The sequence below is a fragment of the Mastomys coucha genome, unplaced genomic scaffold (genome assembly GCF_008632895.1).
Source record: "Mastomys coucha isolate ucsf_1 unplaced genomic scaffold, UCSF_Mcou_1 pScaffold4, whole genome shotgun sequence".
NCBI lineage: Eukaryota > Metazoa > Chordata > Mammalia > Rodentia > Muridae > Mastomys > Mastomys coucha.
The window spans coordinates 33,687,681-33,707,887 of NW_022196910.1; the positions used below are offsets into that span (position 1 = coordinate 33,687,681).

Consider the following 20,207-nt stretch of genomic DNA (forward strand, 5'->3'; position numbering starts at 1 on the left):
TGACTAATACAGATGTAGAGGCTCACAGTCATCCATTGAACTGAGTACATGGTCCCCAGTGAAGGAGTCAGAGAAAGGATCACTCTTAAGTAGCCTGACTTTCCTCTGTTCTCATGAGACTTGGGCATATCCTATCTCTGACACACTCTGTCAAATCTTTTCTCTGATTCGTTACTTTGTCTGTCTCTCAATTAGGTATCACTCTTAAACATTGCTGTTTCCTTCTATGTACTAACTGTGACTTCTTTGTTAGGGATTAAAGGTGTATACTAAGGACAAGTCTGTATTTTAGCCAGAACATACTGTAATGAAGAGTGTGCCAGATCACATAGACCTAGAAGGCTATGTGTTAAGGTTGAGAACTCTTTCCAGAAGTCCCATGTTGTTAGATTAAAATTTCTCTGTATTCTCACCCTTTCAGTTGAAGCTAAAAGTTGTACACAATTTAACTTTTACAACAGGAACAGTTATCAATCCCATAAACTTATGAAGATCCATTGATGTGATGATTTTTCATAACTGCAGTCCTGATCATCTGTCCCTCAGCAAATGTCCATTTCAGTATTGAAGTTTTTCAGTCTTCCCATCTGATGAATGATCTAGTTTTATTTTTTTGTTGTTGGGTTTTTGTTTGTTTGTTTGTTTGTTTTTTCAGACAGTGTGTTGAGCTGTCTGCCTGCAGGGGTTTCAGTTTTCTGTGTCATCTGAATTGCTGTCCTTCTTGACCCCTTCCTTCTGTGAGGCATGCCTTTCTCTTATTCAGATCAGATTTGTTTCAATGTTGATAGAATCCATAGTCTTTCATCACCTGTGGAAATATAAACAAAACCTCTTACCTATATTCCCTGATTTCTATTCTGATGTTGAAATACCTTTAAAGTATATGGGTTAATGGGAAAATACAGTAGTTTTTTCTGTAATCCAGCGTATTTTGGTAGCTGTTGTTCTTGTATCATTGGCATTCAAATTTTTTTTAAATTAATAAAGCAATATTCAGTCCAGTTCTGGGAGGTCTTATTCTTCCTTGATAAATAGAAGCTTATCAAGATAAAATTAGATCTTTCTGAATCCATACATATCAAGAGATAAAATGTTTTTACCTATCAAGATGTCAGTGGTCACTATGGCTAGTAGAAGGATTCCTGAGAATGGTCTGATTTGTGTGTGTATGTGTGTGTGTGTTTGCATTTTCATTTATGACAGGTGATTTACAAGTTAAATCAGATGCCAACTTGCTAAAATTTTGTGAGATCTTATTTTAAAATATAGCACTTAATTTTCTTTTGTAAATGTTATATGATTGATATCAACTACATCACAGCCCCAGAACTGATATGACAGGTATTATTATTTCTATAAGCTTCACTCTTTATAAACTTATTATAGTATCTTTCAATTTTACAACTATAATAACTCTGACATGTATGATCATTACTTATGCATTACTTCTGTGGCTGTTAATTCAAAATTTACATTAGCAAAATTAATTAATTCATCTTTGTACAAAAACACCTAATGTAGCCATATCTTCTAACAGTTTACACATGTATTGACAGAGTGGACCATAGCTAATGTGAAGGCTCTGAGGGTAAAATAGCATCATGAAACAACGCTCTTGGAAATATGTTAATTGAGGTTATTTCTTTTGTTATTCTGTGGTCTTTAGCTCTTTAAGACAGAGCATCATATTTTGTAAAAAAAATATGGAGCCATTTTCTTTTCATATTTCTTTTTTTAATTTATTAGATATTTTCTTTATTTACATGTCATATGATATTTCCTTTCCCAGTTTCCCCTCTGAAAAAAAGAAAAAAAAAAAAACAACCCTGTTCCCTCCTCCCTCTCTCTCCTCACCAACCCATCCTCTTCTATTTCCTGGCCCTGGCATTCCCCTACACTGAGGCATAGAACTTTCACAGGGCCAAGGGCCTCTCCTGCCCTTGATGACCAACTAGGCCATCCTCTGCTATACATATGCTATTGGAGGCATTAGTCCCACCATGTGTTCTCTGCTTGGTGTTTTAGTCCTTGGTACTGCAAACCCTTTAGCTCCTTGGGTCCTTTCTCTACCTCCTTCACTGGGGACCCTGTGCTCAGTCCAATGGATAGCTATGAGCCTCTACTTCTGTATTAGTCAGGTACTGTCAGAGTCTCTCAGGAGACAGGTATATCAGGCTCCTGTCAGCCAGCACTTGCTGGCATCCACAATAGGGTCTGTATTTGATGATTGAATATGGAAAGGATTCCCAGATGGAGCAGTCTCTGGATTGTCTTTCCTTCAGTTTCTGTTCCATAGTATGTCTCTGCAACTCTTTCCATGGGTATTTTGTTCCCCCTTTTAAGAAGGAATGAAGTACCCACACTTTGGTCTTCATTCTTCTTGAGTTTCTTGTGGTTTGTGAATTGTACTTTGTGTATTGCGATCTTCTGGGCTAATATCCACACTTATCAGTGAGTGCATACCATGTGTGTTCTTTTGTGATTGGGTTGCCTCACTCAGGAAGATATTTTCCAGATCCATCTATTTCCCTAAGAATTTCATAAGTTCATTGTTTTTATAGCTGAGTAGTACTCCATTGCGTAGATGTGCCACATTTTCTGTATCCATTCCTCTATTGAGGGACATCTGGGATGTTTCCAGTTTCTGACTATTATAAATAAGGCTGCTATGAACATAGTGGAGCATGTGTCCTTATTACATGTTGGAGTATCTTCTGGGTATATACCCAGGAGTGGTATAGCTTATGTTCAATTTCCTAAGGAACCGCCAAGCTGATTTTCAGAGTGGTTGTACCAGCTTGCAATCCCACCAGCAATGAAGGAACTGCATGGTATTGGTAAAGTGATAGAAAGGTGTATCAGTGGAATAGAACTGAAGACCCAGAAATGAACCCACAAACCTATGGTCACTTGATCTTTGACAAAGGAACTGAAACCATACAGTGGAAAATAAGAAAGCATTTTCAACAAATGGTGCTGGCTCAACTGGCAGTTAGCATGTAGAAGAATGCAAATCAATCCATTCCTATTCCCATGTACAAAGCTCAAGTCCAAGTGGATCAAGGACCTCCACATAAAACCAGATACACTGAAACTAGTAGAAAAAAAGTGGGGAAGATCTTTGAGCAAATGGGCACAGGGGAAATTTTCCTGAACAGTACACCAATATCTTATGCTCTAAGATCAAGAATTGACAAATGGGACCTCATAAAATCACAAAGCTTCTGTAAGGCAAAAGACACTGTCAATAGGATAAAAGGGCAACCAACAAATTGGGAAAAGATCTTTACCAATCCTATATCTGATAGAGGGCTAATATCCAATATATACAAAGAACTCAAGAAGTTAGACTCCAGAGAATCAAATAACCCTATTAAAAATGGGATACAGAGCTAAACAAAGAATTCTCAACTGATGAATACCAAATAGCTGAGAAGCACCTAAAAAAATGTTCAACATCCTTAGTCATCAGGGAAATGCAAATCAAAACAACCCGATGCTGGTGAGGTTGTGGAGAAAGAGGAACACTCCTTTTCATTTTTCAAGAACAATTCCCCACTTACATTTATTTTTTGTGTTTGCATCTATAAGGAGTTAGAGAAAATAATCAGGTCTTTTCAAATAGTCTATTTTTTAAGTTTTGTAGGATCCAACACACACACACACACAACACACACAACACACACACACACACAACACACACACACACACACACACACACACACACACTTGAAGCACACTAGCTTTGTTGCCAATGACATTGCACCACGTAACTGAGTAGTGTTTGTTATTTTGAGTAGCATTTATAATCATCACCTCTCCTTTTTTCAGGACATCGAATCTCTAACAGGAGGGCTGACTGGTTCTAAGGGGGCTGATCCACCGGTAAGTTAGACCATTTCTTAGATATAAGTACTACATTGAGCAGAGAGTTGCTGTATACTATGCCATGTATTGAGGTGTATTAAAATACAATTATTGCAGTAAGTAATAAAAAGTGTAAAGTTGATTTTAAGAGTGTTCTGCAGTCTTAAAAATAGTACTTTCTCAAATAATTAATCTACATCCAAACTGGTACCAGAGAAATAAAGAATTAGAGTTCTAGCTTACTGGTGAACACTTGGTTAGCACACACAATGCCCTAGATTCAATTCCTAGTACAAAAGAGAGAAACAAATATTTCATTAGAAATCATAAAACATTTCTATTCCAATAATAGTCTTATTACCTTGAGAATTTATAATTCTAAATTTGAGTATAATTGGAGTCTGGGAATTGCTGCACAAACAATTTAGACACCAATTCAGTTCAACAGGACTGGTTTATTGAATGCACATCTCAAACTGATTGATCAGGCTCATAGCTCAAATTGAGAGCTGAAATCTATAGCCTAGAACATTTTTCAGGGTAAGTTTATATAGAGAAAAAACATGTGCACTCATATGCAATTGTAGGGAGAGATACATGGTGGTCAGCCTTTTTCCAAGATTTTTAGTAGGTAAAATGTAACAGTTCAGGCTGACCTCTGTTTTGATGGGTCCTGAATGAAAGCTACAGTTGAGGATTTTCCAAAAATAGTAACAACAAAAACAATGATAATAATAATAAGCCTCAGAATATATGATCAACTTACCTTTACTCTGAGCCAAACTATTTTGGTCTGCCTACAGTCAAGTTGCTTTTATGTCAATAATACAGGATTTCTGGCAGTCATGAAACATAAGAGTTATGGCTAAGCTAGGCAGTCAAACCTCAACAAGTATTAGATTTTAATTTTATACCATTTTGAATTTACAGACAAAAATTACAGCAATGCTTTGCTTTGATTCTTTATACTGTTGTTTCTTCCCTATTTATCCCAAAGATCTTTAACAAACTAAGGAATGGGTTGTCAAGATTTTAGGAATGCATTTTTGTATTTTTCCATTTTAATATGTAAGATATATGTATGTGCATGCATGTTTACATGTATATGGGCACATGATAGGGAGTACATGGATGTGGGAACATGTGTGTGTGGAGAGTGAATGTTATAAACAACTCTAAATCACTCTTCTATCTTCTCAATGAATTATGGTCTCTCATGGAAAACCAGAATTTTGTCGTAGAACCATTATTAACCAGCTTGCTCTGGTGAACCCTGTGTCCTTCTTCTGAATCGAGAATTAAAAGTGGGCATTGTGCCTACCAGGCATTTATATAGGTTCTGAGCACCGAAACTCTAGTCCTAATATCTGTGTTGGAAGGGATTAAGCACTGAATAAATTCCTCAGCCCTTAAGGGTAAATTTTAAGTTGTAAGATAGGATTAATGTGTTGGAACATTATAGCTTTCTTTGTGTTCTATGCAACTGATTTTCACAGACATTAATTTTGATGATTTATTTCCCAGTGATTTTAGTCTTGAGAAACAAAATTCAAAGTATGTAAATTAAGTAATGTAGTATGCAGATTATGTTAGCAAATGGTCAATTCATGAACTTCTATCACTGTTTTCTTTACTTAAGTAAGTGTGGTGAGATTTATTGAGTAGTATACTGGCTAGTTTTATGTTAGCTTGACACAAGCTAGAGTCATCTGAAAGGAGGGAACCTCAATTGAGGAAATCTCTCCATGAAATCTGGCTCTAGATGATCTTCTTAATTAGTGATTGATGGGGAAGGACCTAGTTCACTGTGGATGATGCTATACCTGGGGTTGTGGTTATGAGTTGTTCAAGCTGGGCAAGCCATGAGGAACAAGAGTGTTAACAGCACCTCTCCATCAGCTCCTGACTCCAGGTTCCTATCCTGATTTCCTTTAGTGATGGGCTACAGTGTGGTCATGTAAACCAAAAAAACCCTTCCCTCCAGATCTTGCTTTTGGTCATGATGATTCATCATAGCTATACCATAATTAGGATAACACATAACTAAAGTTTATTTAATTTAGGTAAGTCAGTTGTATTCATTAAAGCATCAGTGAACATTAAATAAAAAGATAATAATTCTGATTGCAGATGTTTCCTGACTAACATTTGTTGTGCCTTGTGACAAACTGTGACAAACGGTCATCTTAATATGACTGACGCTCATGGCTTAATCCCCAGAACAATAAAACCAAAATAAAGTAAGAAAACTGAAAGTTATCTTTAATTGCAAGTATTTTTAACCCAGATGGGTGTTTTTCTTTTTGTTCAACTTAAAATACAGCAGAATAGATCATCAAAATACTAATTTCCATTTTCAACAGTTAAGTCAAACTATTTATATTGCCATTCTATCAATTTTACCAATGAAATTTTCATTGCTAAAAGTTTTCACCTCATGAGTAAATGTAAGGAGCAGGATCTGTGATTACTGGATGAATGGCCTCTTAAAAGGATGCATTACAGCGCAGTAGTTTACTGTTTAATATAACACGGCACTGAGAAATTTTGAAACACTAACAAAATAATTAGAAATGAAAATTTTGTTTAAGGAGTACATAAGAAGTAATTTTAAAGATTGAAACTATGAAACTTGTTTCATTTCAAAGAGTAGGATTGTTTAATTAGTATATCCAATGGCATTATTGATAAAATGGATTATCAGATAAGATTAAATTTGCAGGATTCTAGCAATGTTTGGTATTGGTAATTTTATTATAATTATTTTTGAATCAGTGTTTCTCTGTCTATTCCTGGCTGTCCTGGAACTTGCTATGTACACCAGGCTGGCCTTGAACTCAGAGACCTGCCTGCCTCTGCCTCCAAGGTGCTAGGATTAAAGGCATGTGTCATCACCAACAGGATTAGTATATTTAATAATAAATGTTAAATACAATTTTTGAAAATTCAAGTGGCCTCTGTTTCATCACTAAAGAGAAGTAAGTTAATATTTTCAGATATAATTCAAGAACATTTTAGAGTAGTCTTATTTTTTCAAAAGTACTTTTAAGGATCTTTTTAAAAAAAGAGACCCTAGAAATGATGTCAATGAGAATAGTGCTTCTGTTACTTCTAAATCTCAGATTTCTTTTAGAATAATAACTTCTATTACTGAGAAAATATATGTTAAATAATAACTTAGAAATTTATCTCAAAGATGCTCTACATTCATCATATGCTTTCAGTTCATAGAAATTAGATCACAAATTAATCAGCATAAACATGCTTAGGTAGAAATGCTACTAAACAAACTAGATAATTACTAACCAATGAGCAATATCAAATAGCTAAATAGTGATCATATGTTTGTCTTACAATGCTGGTGATAAAACTTGTAGTCTTGTATTCACATGCTAATATGTGTTTTACCACAAAGCTATAGTTTCAATCCAAAAATCATAATTAAAAATACATTTCTTTCTTAAAACCTATGCCTCCTACATCTGTATATTTAATTAAATGCAAATTCAACAGTTACAGATGTTTTTCTTGTCAATATCTTTAAACAATGGAGTGTAACAAATGTCTATATTGATATACCTTGTAATGTGTATTAGGGATGACCTGTAAATCACAAAAATAAAAATAAAAAACAAAAGAAGTTGTACATAGGTTACATTCAAATAATCAGACTACTTATTGTAAATGGATTGTAATGGATTGCCTGGATAATTTTTGTCTCCTAATGTAAGGAATCTTAAAACCAAGTATTCCTTTGGAGGTAGAGATGATCGCATTTCAAAATTACTACCAAAATTAAAATGCAAATTATTAAAGATACTTAGTGATCTTCAGGAACCACCAAAACCTAAGTGATCAAAATTTTACCTTATTCATTCATGGGTTGGGGTGGGGATTAGAAATCTCATCATGGAAATTCTCAGGGAGCCAAGAGAATTTGAAACTGAAGAACTAGGCATCTGGAATGCAGGTAACGGTGTGAGTACTCCCCTGTGGCACACACAGTATGAAGCATCACTGCCATGAATTCTATCATCTTAAGAATGTTGGCACACTCCTAAACTGCAAACTAAACACAAGAACACAGTTGGGGTTAGAAAATCAGGTGGACAACAAAAGGTAATTGTAGTGACACATATTTCAGCAGAACAGGTACCAGAGTATTTATTTTTATAATTTGGTTATATTCTGAGATATAGTTTGGGATACATTCTGTTCTTTAATTACCATTTATATATGAAAGATCTGATGTTTCTTAAGGTCATTGTGAAAAAAACAGAAAAATAGTGATGGGGGCCAAAATGTAGACTACAGGAAGCATGTTCCTGAATACATTATAACATATATCATATATGATGCAAACACAAACATCTCACTCTACTCCAGGATGTAACTGCATTTTAAATCTGTCTCATCGCCTCACCCAGAAATTATAGCAAGAACGCCAGTGGGAATGGGGTTTCATCTTTTCTTTTCCTCTTTTCCGCACTATAAGCAGTAAAATTTGTGTTTGCTGAATATTGGACTGGGTTTATTTTTAGTGTTCTAAGAGTCTTTTTGTTAAATGCCAGTGGATCTCTCCAGTTCTGGAGTGCAATGAATAAATGAGTCCCCATTCGGTTTGTCCCGAGCCTCAAGCACACAGTGTCCTGAACATTCTTTAGCTCTCTTAATTTCCCTCACCAAGTGGCAGAAATTGTGCATTCTGTGTTTTTGTACTTTCTGTTCAAATTTTATAGCTTCTTAATAGTTCTTGAAATTTGGGTACACACACAGCACAACTTTTAGAAATTAAATTTCCTGAGGCTACTGCCTCAAGTGGTTATATATGTTTTTTTAACTGTAAGTGTACTTAAAACATTAAAACCTCCCAAACTCATTTTGAGTTTGATAATTCAAAAGTCCCATCAGTTTGTGGTAATAAATGAAGTAATATTGATTTTAGTTTTGAACTAATTCAACTTTTTGCACTTTAATTTTCATATTTAGCATTTTTCATTCTATTTATTTCAAATCTGTTGAACACTTGGTTGTAAATTATGTGCTATATTTTTATTAGATTTTATAGATAAGACACACCTTTTCAAGAACTTTTTATTAATTCTTTGTGACTTTTGAATCATGCACCTGATCTCATGTCTCCAGTTCTGCCTTCCCTCATACTGCAGAAACCTCCTGCTTCTCTTGCTCTCCCATTCTCCCCATCACACACTTGCTCATCCTAGTGGTATCTGCCTTACAGCATTATGGTCCGCATCTTGAGTGGCTCCCAACTGCCTGTGCCATGTGGCAGCAGGTGGGCTTCTCAAATAAGTAACTCCTAACTTCAGAATTTTATAATTTAGTGGGCAGACAACTTGGTACAACTAACTACAGTATTGTGTAAGAGACAGCTGAAGGGGCAGGAATAAACCAAGTAAAAAGGCCTCAAGTTCCAATTGATGAAAATACAGAGACAACAAAGTAAAGGACCACTTTACAATTGCTGGATGAGTAGAAATGTTCCAAATGAGATGTAGTGTGTCAGAATCTGCATCTCTACAGATCAAAATAAAATATATGTGTGTGCACACACATTATGGGATAACCTGGTATGGAGGAGATATGGCTAGACTGAAGGCTAAAAGGTTAAGTTTGAGGGAGAACATGTGAGGAATTTCTATTCATTTCTTAGAAACCTTTGGGGTCTTCAAACGTGAGGACAGCGTTATTGAATGTTTCTTTGTAATACAGTATTTTCTTGGCTGTACTTGGAGAATAAATCAGAGAAAAGTAAATAATAAGATCTGAAGTCTTCCAGGAGTGTTGCAAAATTATAATGGTGATGTTTTAATAAAAGAAATGTAAGAGAGAAAACCACTTGTGAGCTTTGTCATATATATAGATGCTAAAATAGATAATGTGTGGAATAGAAATTGTGAGAACTTAGCAAAGGAGGAGGGCACAAAAAAAGAATTTCTAATATGTTTCAAAGAGTTTAGATAGAAACAGGAAGTCCTAAAGTATGGAGCACAGAACAGGAACTGTGGCTTTTTTTTTTTTAAATAAACTGGAACAGAGGAGCTTCGAAAGCTCCAAGCACAACATAATATTAAAAGAATAGAAATATAAGTTCCCATTTTTTAATAGAACATATTGAAATAGCATACCATGCTCCATGAATACATGTAATTTCATATTAAAAACATTTAAACTGAGTAATAAAAGTAATTGAGAGCCATCTTTTAGAAGATTTTAAGTGTCTGAGTGTGGAGGTAGGGTCACCATTATTAAATGATGTATCTCTTGGTAGGCTGACCCCACACCAGGGCAGATCCTATTCCCTCGACTAGATCTACAACACAAATGGACTTGATGAGGAGAGGAAAAAGAATGAAATAAACTCACAATAAAATAGGAAGAAAGGGGGAGGCTATGGGAAAAGTAGTAGAAAGGAAGTGAATCAGTTTGAAATACTGTACGAAATTTTCAAGAATCAATAAAAATATTATTAAAATAATAAATAAATACATAGTAAAACAAGCATTTTGCCACGGTGAACAGGTAAGAGTGGATTGATTCATGAGACATGAGGTCACAGTAGTTACAAAGAGATTTTTATTCAGAAAGAAGTGAACAAAGGTTAAGAAAGACATATATTTTAACATTCTTCTTGGTCAGTGAGTAATGAAGGGATCTTTTGTAGTGACACAAACTGATGGTAGAGAAAAATTTTCTAGGGTATATGATGAATCTATAGACAAATTTGCAAAAGCTGAGTTAAGAAAAATGAATGTTTTGGAATTTATGATGACATTTCACTTTACACAATTGACTTAAATATGTGGAAGAGTTTATTGACATTTTAGAGAGGGTGAGATCATTCTCCCATAATGCTGTAGACAAAAGTAGATGAGAAAAGAACTGCATATAAAGCTCTAGGAAAGAAAAGTTTTTAAGTAAAGTTAAGAAGTTAAATGTTGACGAAATGTCCTTAAGAGACAAAGGAGAGGAAAGAATATTGCACAAATACTAAGAAATCAAAGATGATAAATACCAAGGTTGAGCAAAGATTGATTGCAAAGGTTATTAGCAGTTCCATGTTACAGAACGTTCTAGAATGGTGTCCTTTGCATTCAGTGACAAGAAGATAAATGGGGATGTAGCTGAGAATGATATTTTTCATGGGATACTTGACAGGAAATCAGGTTGAAATGGCCTAAAAGATTAAGCAGACCAAAAATAGATTTAGAATATAATATTAAACTCTGCTATGAAGGAAATGTGTGTATATAATGTTGGATATGAAATGGAAAACAAATGTAAATGTGTCCATGTCATAAACCTGAGAATGAAAACACTTCTTGGTATCAATAAGATCCACATGTGCTTATGGACATGTACAATGAAGCTCAGTGTAAATTAATCTCATTTGAGCTGGTACATCAACAAACTTACAGAGTAGATTATCAGATACAGCTTGTATACACATTGCACTCTTACTACCGGCATTTACTTTTTTGAATCTAAACTCCTTTAATAATTACTCCTAATTAAATAATATTTAGTCTTCACAACTGAATAGGTAACTGAAAGCATGTAAAACATATCGATAACATTTAGACTTTTGTGACCAACTAAATGTTTGACATTATCTGGGTTATTCAGTGGTATTTTAACCACTGCAAGTTAGAACCATCTTTCTGACCTTCTGTTCTTCTCTTCGCAAGGCTACTAGAGCTTTACCAGTATCTCTTAATCGATACTTCATGCCTTGTCTAGAAACCACAACCACAGAGTTATAATCTATCTCTTCACAGTTATTCTGGCATACAGCAGGTTCTCACTATTTCTCTCAAACTAGGTTGATGGTCACATATACAATCTTTCCTAACATCTGATTTCAGTGAATACAGTAGGATTGATATTTTTGTATGTAAGTAAGATCATGGTACATGGTTTAATTTTTTTCTGGGTTCCCACTAATACAAAATTTTCTTAGTTTAATGATAGTAAAAGTTGATTTTAAGTTTTGGTAGTATAAGGATGTCAGTAAGAATTAAGAAACTATAAAACTTGTACATTGACATCTTACATTAAAGAGAAATAGGACTCCAAGAAAACTTCAAATACCTTTTATTAGGAGATATAATAACAAAGAAAACCAAATGAAAATAGAGATGAGCATAGATGGTTTTCTCTGTTCCTTATCATTATTTTAATAGGAGACCAATCTCTGGTGTCTGGAGCTTGCCATTTAGGTTAGATGGGCTGGCCCACATACCTCTGAGATTCACTTGTTTCCATACCTAAAGTGCTAGCATCCTAGATATTCACTGTCATGTTCAGGTTTTCTTGAGGGGAAGAGCGGGGGTAAATTGGAATCTAAATTCAGGCACTCATTTTTGCAAACTTATCACTATATCCATGGGCCCATTTCTTTTATCTCTACATTGTTTAACATTGCTTGTATATGAGAATCATTTTTTGCCTGTTTTTAGTTGGGTTTCTTAATTGTTTGACAGTCTCATGCATTTATTTAATGAATTTTAGTCATTTTCACTCTGTACTTCGCCCCCAAAATCCCACTTATTCACCCACTGTCGCTTCTCATTCCAATGAGTTTCCCTCCTACTTTCACATCATCTTTTTGTGTGTGGCCCACTGATAATTAGAGCTCCTTGCCTGAGCGTGGGTGGGAAGTTACTCAGCAGAACAAGAGCAATTTATCTATGTCTCCTTAGTGCAGTGCATTCTCTTTGTTATCAGAAGCCCAATAGTCTGAAGAATGGCTAGAATATTTCATGCCAATGATGAACACTTGATGAACAAATAAGGTAGACCAGCAGCCTGGTAATAGTAGATCTTCAGATGGCAAAACTTTGATCAAGGCTTTGAACACGTCAATAAATATGTAGCTCAAAAAATATGGAGTAGAAGTTCCATGGCTTCGCTGAAAGGCCTATGGTAGACATTTCTGCAAAATTCCAGCCACATACCAGACAAAAATCTTAAAGAGGAAAAGGTGTATCTGAGTTCAGAGTTGCAGAGTGTTCTGGGAATGTTGACTGGGACCATAAACTTGGACAGAGCATCTCAATGGCAAGAAGAGTGTGCTAGACATCATATATCTATACTTCATGGTGAAAAGTGGAGGCAGAAATGCAGGCAGCAGCCCAGGGATCTGATTCCTGCAGCTACACTCCACCATCTAAAAATCACTACCACCTCCCTAAATAGTGTTACCACCTGAGATTCAATCCTTTAATACATGACCTTGTGGGAAACAAAAAATATCTACATCAAAACAAGCCCTAAATTGTACCATTGGAAGAAATTATCTCTACAATGTATACTGGGAGATTAAGTGTATTCACAGCAAGCTTAGTAACTAGTAATCATGCCAATCAGCCTTGCCAATGTGAGTTATCAGTGATCTAGAAGATAACAGAAAAATATTGTCAGCTAGTAAACAGAGCTGCAGAGGCTTCACGTTCTGTGACACAACAAGAACACTTGTCCTCTATGCAATGAGAAGGCCCCAAAGTAGTGTCTCGAAGAGTGGACAATTATAAATCCGTGTTTGGATGAGCAGAAAAGAGTAGACATTCAATGGGAGAGACGTCAGGTAGGGAGTAATTAAAAGTAAGGTGTAAATTATGTTTGTGGGTGTCTGGGAACATGTGCGGCTAAATGTTTTCTTCACTTCCAGTAAATTTAGAAAGTAGAAATCTGTTCTGAGCTGTCTTTTGTCAGATGAGTGAGAAGCCATAGCAATAAACTTGACAATTATAGCTAAAACCTGGCTCAAATTGTGTTCATTTCCCTTGGGTCAAACTAAGGAAGGACCAAGATATCAATTCCCCAGTAACTTGTTACTGGGATGGCAGGATCAAGAGTCTTAGAAAATGGTAAGTGTGCTGGAAGGGTAAAAGGAGCAAACAGGAAATTGCTTGTATCAATGAATCACAGTGAATGACAGTTAAGATTTAAAATAAAATACTCCTCTAAAAGCTCATATGTTGAGGCTTGGTTTTCAGCTCATGATGAACTACTGAATGCTGATTGGATTGTGAGCACTCTAGCTACATTAATGGGTAACAATCAGTGGATAGAGCCTAGTGAAAGAAGTAGGTCACAGGGCATGCTTCTTCTGCCGTCTATTATTTCTCATCCAAAGCCCCGTGTTCTTCTCTGTTCTCTCTGTTCATCTCTGTCTCTTTCTTGGCCATCCTCTCTTTGTCTTTCTCTCTCCCTGTCTCCCTTTCCTCCTCCTCCTCTTTTCTTCCATTCTCTCTATCTTTTATCTTGTCTCTCCCTCTGTCCTTTCTTTCCTTCTGTGTATACCTTCCTCTTCCTCTCACTCTCCCCTCTTTTTCGTGATCCCTAATTAAGCAGCTCTGTCCCACCACCGCCCTTCCACTGTCCTGTTCAGCTTCACCCTTGGGTGATAGAGAAAAGTGACCCCAAACAGAATCTTCTAAAACTCAGCTGAAGTAAAATTTCATCATTTAAGTTGGTTTCTTCAGAAGTGCTGCCACAGTAATAGCAAATTTGCATGGCTAAGATGAATAGTGTTCTTATGGGAAAACTTCCAATGGCTTGTCTATAATTAATCTCAATTTACAAATCTGAAATTTAAGTGCCTGACACATACTGCCAGCATCTTATCCTTGTCCTAACTTGGGATAAAAATATATGAAGCAGAGAGAAGACAAGTAAAAACAGAATGGATCAACTCCCTTTTCATTCATATAGTTGTCTCAGTTTTGAATTAGAATTCTTAGAGAAATTTTAAGCTTAAAGAGAGTAAAGCTTTTATATGAACACTGATGAACTTCCTTAGTATGAAAAATATCTTAATGCCTCAATAATATTTATTCTTGAAACTCTAAATTGACAAATATTTATTAACCACGTTAAGCTTAGGAAAAAAGCATCTTTAAAAATAAAATAGATGAGAACAGAATGATCCTTACCTGAGATCTATTTGACTCATGTAGTTAATTCCTTAAATTGAATTAGTCTCACTTAATACATTCTCAGACATTGGGAAAATTATCATGCCATATTAATTACATTAAAATGTCTAAAATTTTATATTATATGTAAGCATGCATATCTAAATATGGATATGTACATGAGTGTAAATAAATGACCTGAGGGCCAGAGTATGTTTACAGGCTGTAGTAATCTGGCATGGGTGCTGGGAAATGAACTCAAGACCTCTGAGAAGATAAGCTAGTAACCACTGAGCCATCATTCCAATCTCTAGTGCACAATTTTAATTATTAATGTTGGAGGAAATGGGAACTGTCTTCACTTTACAATAGAATCATGATGACTTATGATTCATGCTTGTGGACCCAACAGTTAGGAGAGTGAGGTAAGAGCAGCAGAGCAATTTCAGAGCTATGTTGTGCTAAGAAGATAGAGTAGGCTAGCCTGGACTACATGAATGACCCTATCCTTCCTCACACCAGCTGAAAGAAGTAAGAACACATGTCCAATGTTGTATACAAGTTGTAGTTTATGCAAAATCTCTGAACCCTAGAATATCAGTTTCAAATTGTTACTAGCCATGTTAAACAGTGAGTGATTTGTGTTTCTTTCTTGTGACAGTTTCCTGATTTCTGTGATGAGGATAACTATAGAATTCCTCTTACAAGGTGCATTACACTCAATGAGTTAGAAAATGCAGAATGGTCTGCACAGTGGTTGTTAGCTCATGTGCATGTTCATTTTTTAAATGCTCTCCACTCAGGGCTATTGAAACATTGGTAGTTTTGCTAAACTCACTCTATTCAGAATGAGCCGTCACAAGTTCAAATTTCAGATTAGGGCTTGTGTCTCTGTGGCAGAGTTCTTGCCAAGCAATTTCAAAGCCCTGAGTTTGACCAAAAAATTAGTGAATAATTGGGTTTAAATTATGCTACATGTAGAAGTGAATTATAAATATTGAGTTAATACATAGAAGATATAGGGGCTGAGCAGATGGCTCAGCAGGTAAGAGCACTGACTGCTCTTCCAGAGGTCCTGAGTTCAATTCACAGCAACCACATGGTGGCTTACAACCATCTGTAATGGAATCCAATGCCCTCTGTTGGTGTGTCTGAAGACAGATACAGTGTACTCCTATACATAAATTAATAATTCTTTTAAAAAATACATAAGAGATATAAAGTATGGTGTGACATCTAGAAGTAGTTTTTAGTGTAATTATTAATGGTTGCAAAACATTATTAGATACTGGCTAACATTTTGTCTTGCTGGTGGTTGATATGATAAGAAACAAGGGAGAAATGGTATTTTTTCTAGAGCCTGGCAAATTACTTGAGATTTTAGAATAATGAAGAAGATCAGTAATTGGAAATAGTCTACATTTAATTTTCTTCTAATTGTTAATTAATTTATTAATATATACTTAAAGTAAATAAAGTTGATACTGGGGATTAATTGGGGTCCCTCACACTTGCTAGATAAGCACTCCAATGTTCAGCTGTATTTACATCTCTAAGGAAAAATGTCAAAGGTAAGTCAATCAATAAATGTAATAGGACGTGATAATCAAAATGAACTAGAAACTTGTACTATAGCCAATATCCTTTTTTGTTGTTGCCTCAAAAAGCAATTGAGGGACAGCAAGATAATAAAAGCACTTGCTATTCAGCCTGCTGATCTGCGTTTGATGCCTGAGACTTACAAGGTCAAAGGTAAAAATCAACTACTGTACATTTTCCTCTGACATCCACACATATATGTAACCTGGATACGTACTCACAAATAAAACAATGCAATATAACTATAAATAAATAACTGATTAAATTACATGTTTAATCACATAGTGTTATATAATGTCAAATGTGAATAATTTTAATGTAGCTGTCTTTGTTTTTAAAATAAAAATCATGGTTTTAACTAATATAGCAGATTATTATAAATATGCTTATAACATTTATATATTAGATATTATAAATATTTGTGTTGTCCATTTTGCTTTCTATGACTTTGTATGACTCTTCTTTACTATTTATGCATATTCTTATTTTACATATTATTATATGTGCTTATATATAACTATAAAATGTATTGTATATGTATAAATATATGATGCATTTTTATATATTCCCTACTATAGAATACGAACAGATTTTTGTGTATTTTGAGTTCTTGGCTAAGTCGAGGACATTTGCTAATTAGAATGTTCTTATCTAACACAATAAAGTGGAGCTATTTTTAATTTTTATCAAAGATGCTATAATTCAGGATGTTTATCTGAAGAACAGAGATGAATACAGCTATATATATATATAAAATTACTCATTAAAATGTGAAAATATGAAGTAAAAATAAATGCTTACTAAGAAAACATCTTGGACTGTCTACTGTGTATTTGGTACTATTTTAGGCATTTTAGAAAATAAGTACAAGATAACAAGTTGGCTACAGAATTTCACACTGTAATTTGCTACTGATTTTTCCTTGTATTTATGAAATAAATATAAAAGGTAGCATGTAGATAGATGGCTAGTTTTATACAAATCATCATCATATTGTGGGGGACATTTTTGCTTATTATATTGGATTTTTTAAGAGATAAGTGTTAAAATGGTTATTAAAGGGATAACTTGTGCTAAATTACAACCTTTTTTCTGGGTAGGAGTAAATCAGGAAACTTCTTTTTCTTGGTTTCCAATGATATTTGGAATTTTTTGGACCTTATCAACTAATAAAAAATTTTTTATAGAAGTTTTAAGCAATATGTCTGTTTAAATTTAGTTCAGAAATTATGTATTATAGGTGTGAAATTAAATCTGGTTCATAGATATCTTTTTAAAATTATTTATGAGTTATATAATCAGGAAGGACTTATAACACCCATGTTACTGTGAACCTAGACATGTCTACACAGTCAATGAGGCTACATTTATCAGTCAGGTCGATAAAGCTGATCTTTGCTTGACTATTCCAGGAGGATGTCATGGTGATAGGTAGCGAAGGGTGTATGGGCCAACCAAAGGACTGCCTGAGACAACTGCTGTACCTGTGTCTCCTGGGACCCAGGGATGTGAAATACGATGTTCTTGGCCAATGGAGAAAAGAGCTGACATTCCTAGTATTCTGTCACTATTAGAACACTAATATTTACTACATTTTGGAAGCCACAGAACTCTGTGTTTGAAGACTCTCCCCATTTCTTTCCCCCACTCTCCAGAAGCTGCAAGGAAGCATTAGCCTTGCCTGGGAATCTGTGTATTAAGACCCACTCATCTGCAAGGAAAGGCATTTGTTTGAGTTGTTCTCCTGAAAGATAAAAATGCTTTTCAAATGTATGCAGTGAAATATCACCACACTGTACATGCTTGAAATTGCATGCTCAGTTTTTTTACTTGTTACTATGTAACATTAATTATATCCACTACAGACACTTATGAGGAATCTGTTGTATATTCATAATCAATTAAAGTTAGCACCTTTCAGAATTCTTGCTTCCCATTAAAATCCATACTGACCCAACAATGCATAAAGGAGCAGTCAAAGTGGCTCAAGGATTATAGGTGCCCTGCTCTTAAGCCTACAGACCTATGTTCAATCCAGGGAAATAACTGATTCCTACAGACAATGATCATCTGACCTCTCCATGTAAGTAGTATTTCTTGTGCACACTTATACACATAATCACTTTTACATATACACATGTACAAAACAAGTTAATAGTTGCTCAAAATTTTTAGAAATAGTACTATGTAATAAGGATCTTCCCTAAGTACATTGTGTGCATGATTTGAAAGTCTCAAAAATGATAAGAAATTATATGTAATAAAAATGACCCAATGTTGTAAAAAAAAATCATGAAAAACAAAAACACTCCATAAACACATTATAAAGGCTAAATTATTTTTCAAAGAAATTAAAAGTCATTCGTGTGTAACTAGAATAATGTGAGTGACGTAGGGTGAGACATGTTAACAGGTTAAAAGTTCAAGTATTTCACTCATAAGGGTTCACCAAAGTCCTCTGAAAGCCACAGAACCAACCACATGCTCTATGAACTCATTACTGTATCTTACACTTAGGAACGTTTTTAATTAGCATATGTTCATTGAACAATGGAAGGAGTGTCAACATCCCACTTCATTGCATAAATATTATCTACTTGGAGCATACTCACCCTCTATATTACTCATGCTCATGTCTTCTCTGTTCCATCTTTTTCCCTAGTGCTCGTGCTTTTCCTCATCATTTTATGTATTCTTTAATGCTTACATTTCAAATTTAAGACAAGATACTCAACACTTGACTTTCTGGAGCTGGCTTATTTAAATGAACATGACGATATTCTCTAATTCCATCTCTGTTCCTGAAAAGCATATAACTAGGAGTAAAAAGCCCATTGAATGCACCAGTGTACATACACCCCATTATATGCCTCCTTTATTCTTCCACCTTGTCAGGGGCTCTAGGCTGAGTAAACATGCATGCAAGTGACTCTCCAGTAAGCTGCTTTGGATTCTTTTAGGGATAGAGCTAGGGTTAGTTGGAGCGTATAGAAGTTGCATTATTTAAATATATTTATTAATTTTAATTATATTTGTGTGTGTGTGTGTGCATGTGTGTGTGTAAAATATATGCATTTGAGGTTCCCCAAGGAAGCTCGAAGTATCAGATTGCCATAGAGCTGAGTTTTCACAGAATAGTAAGATGCCTGATATTTATCCTGGGAACGAAACATAGGTACCCTGCCAGAGTCTTACATATCCTTAACTGCTGAACCATCTCCCCAGCCCCCATAGATTCAGTCTTTTGCACTAATTTAATATCGTCCTCCCTGGTTGCTGGACCAACTTTCCTCCTACCAGAACCATAGGAGTATTCAGTCCTCTACCTCACCTGCATCTGCTGCTTGTTTTCTTATAGATAGCTAGCTGACAAGAGTGACGTGGAATATTGATGCCATTTTTATTTGCATTTTTGTTTAAATAAAAGTTGGTATTCCAACTACTATTATGTTTCTACCTTTTTTAAAAAAAAGATTTATTTATTATTTTTGTACACAGTATTCTGCTTGCATATATGTATGCAGGCCAAAAGAGAGTTCCATACACCATTGTAGATGGTTGTGAGCCACCATAGGGTTGCTGGGAATTGAATTCAGAACCTGTGGAAGAGCAGTCAGTGCTCTCAACCTCTGAGCCATCACTCCAGTTCCATGTTTCTAACTTTTAAATTAAGTTGTTTACTTGCACTACCTAAAGGCAGACAAATAATAAATTCAGAAAAATTTCACAAGAATGAATTTCAAAATATATATTTAAAATAAAAAGTACAAGACATGATAAAAGAGAAAACTTTAAAGTCAA

At 35.0% G+C, this 20,207-nt stretch overlaps 1 protein-coding gene across 14 annotated transcripts in view; it reads left to right on the top strand.

The window, feature by feature from the left end:
• Nucleotides 1-20,207, top strand: part of Ppfia2 (PTPRF interacting protein alpha 2) — a 446,664-nt gene that overhangs the window by 74,074 nt on the left and 352,383 nt on the right. For all 14 annotated transcript variants that reach the window (XM_031348819.1, XM_031348811.1, XM_031348816.1 and 11 more), the window contains exon 3: nt 3,832-3,885. In XM_031348819.1, coding sequence (XP_031204679.1) covers nt 3,832-3,885 — 54 coding nt within the window. The remainder of the gene's footprint in view (nt 1-3,831; nt 3,886-20,207) is intronic.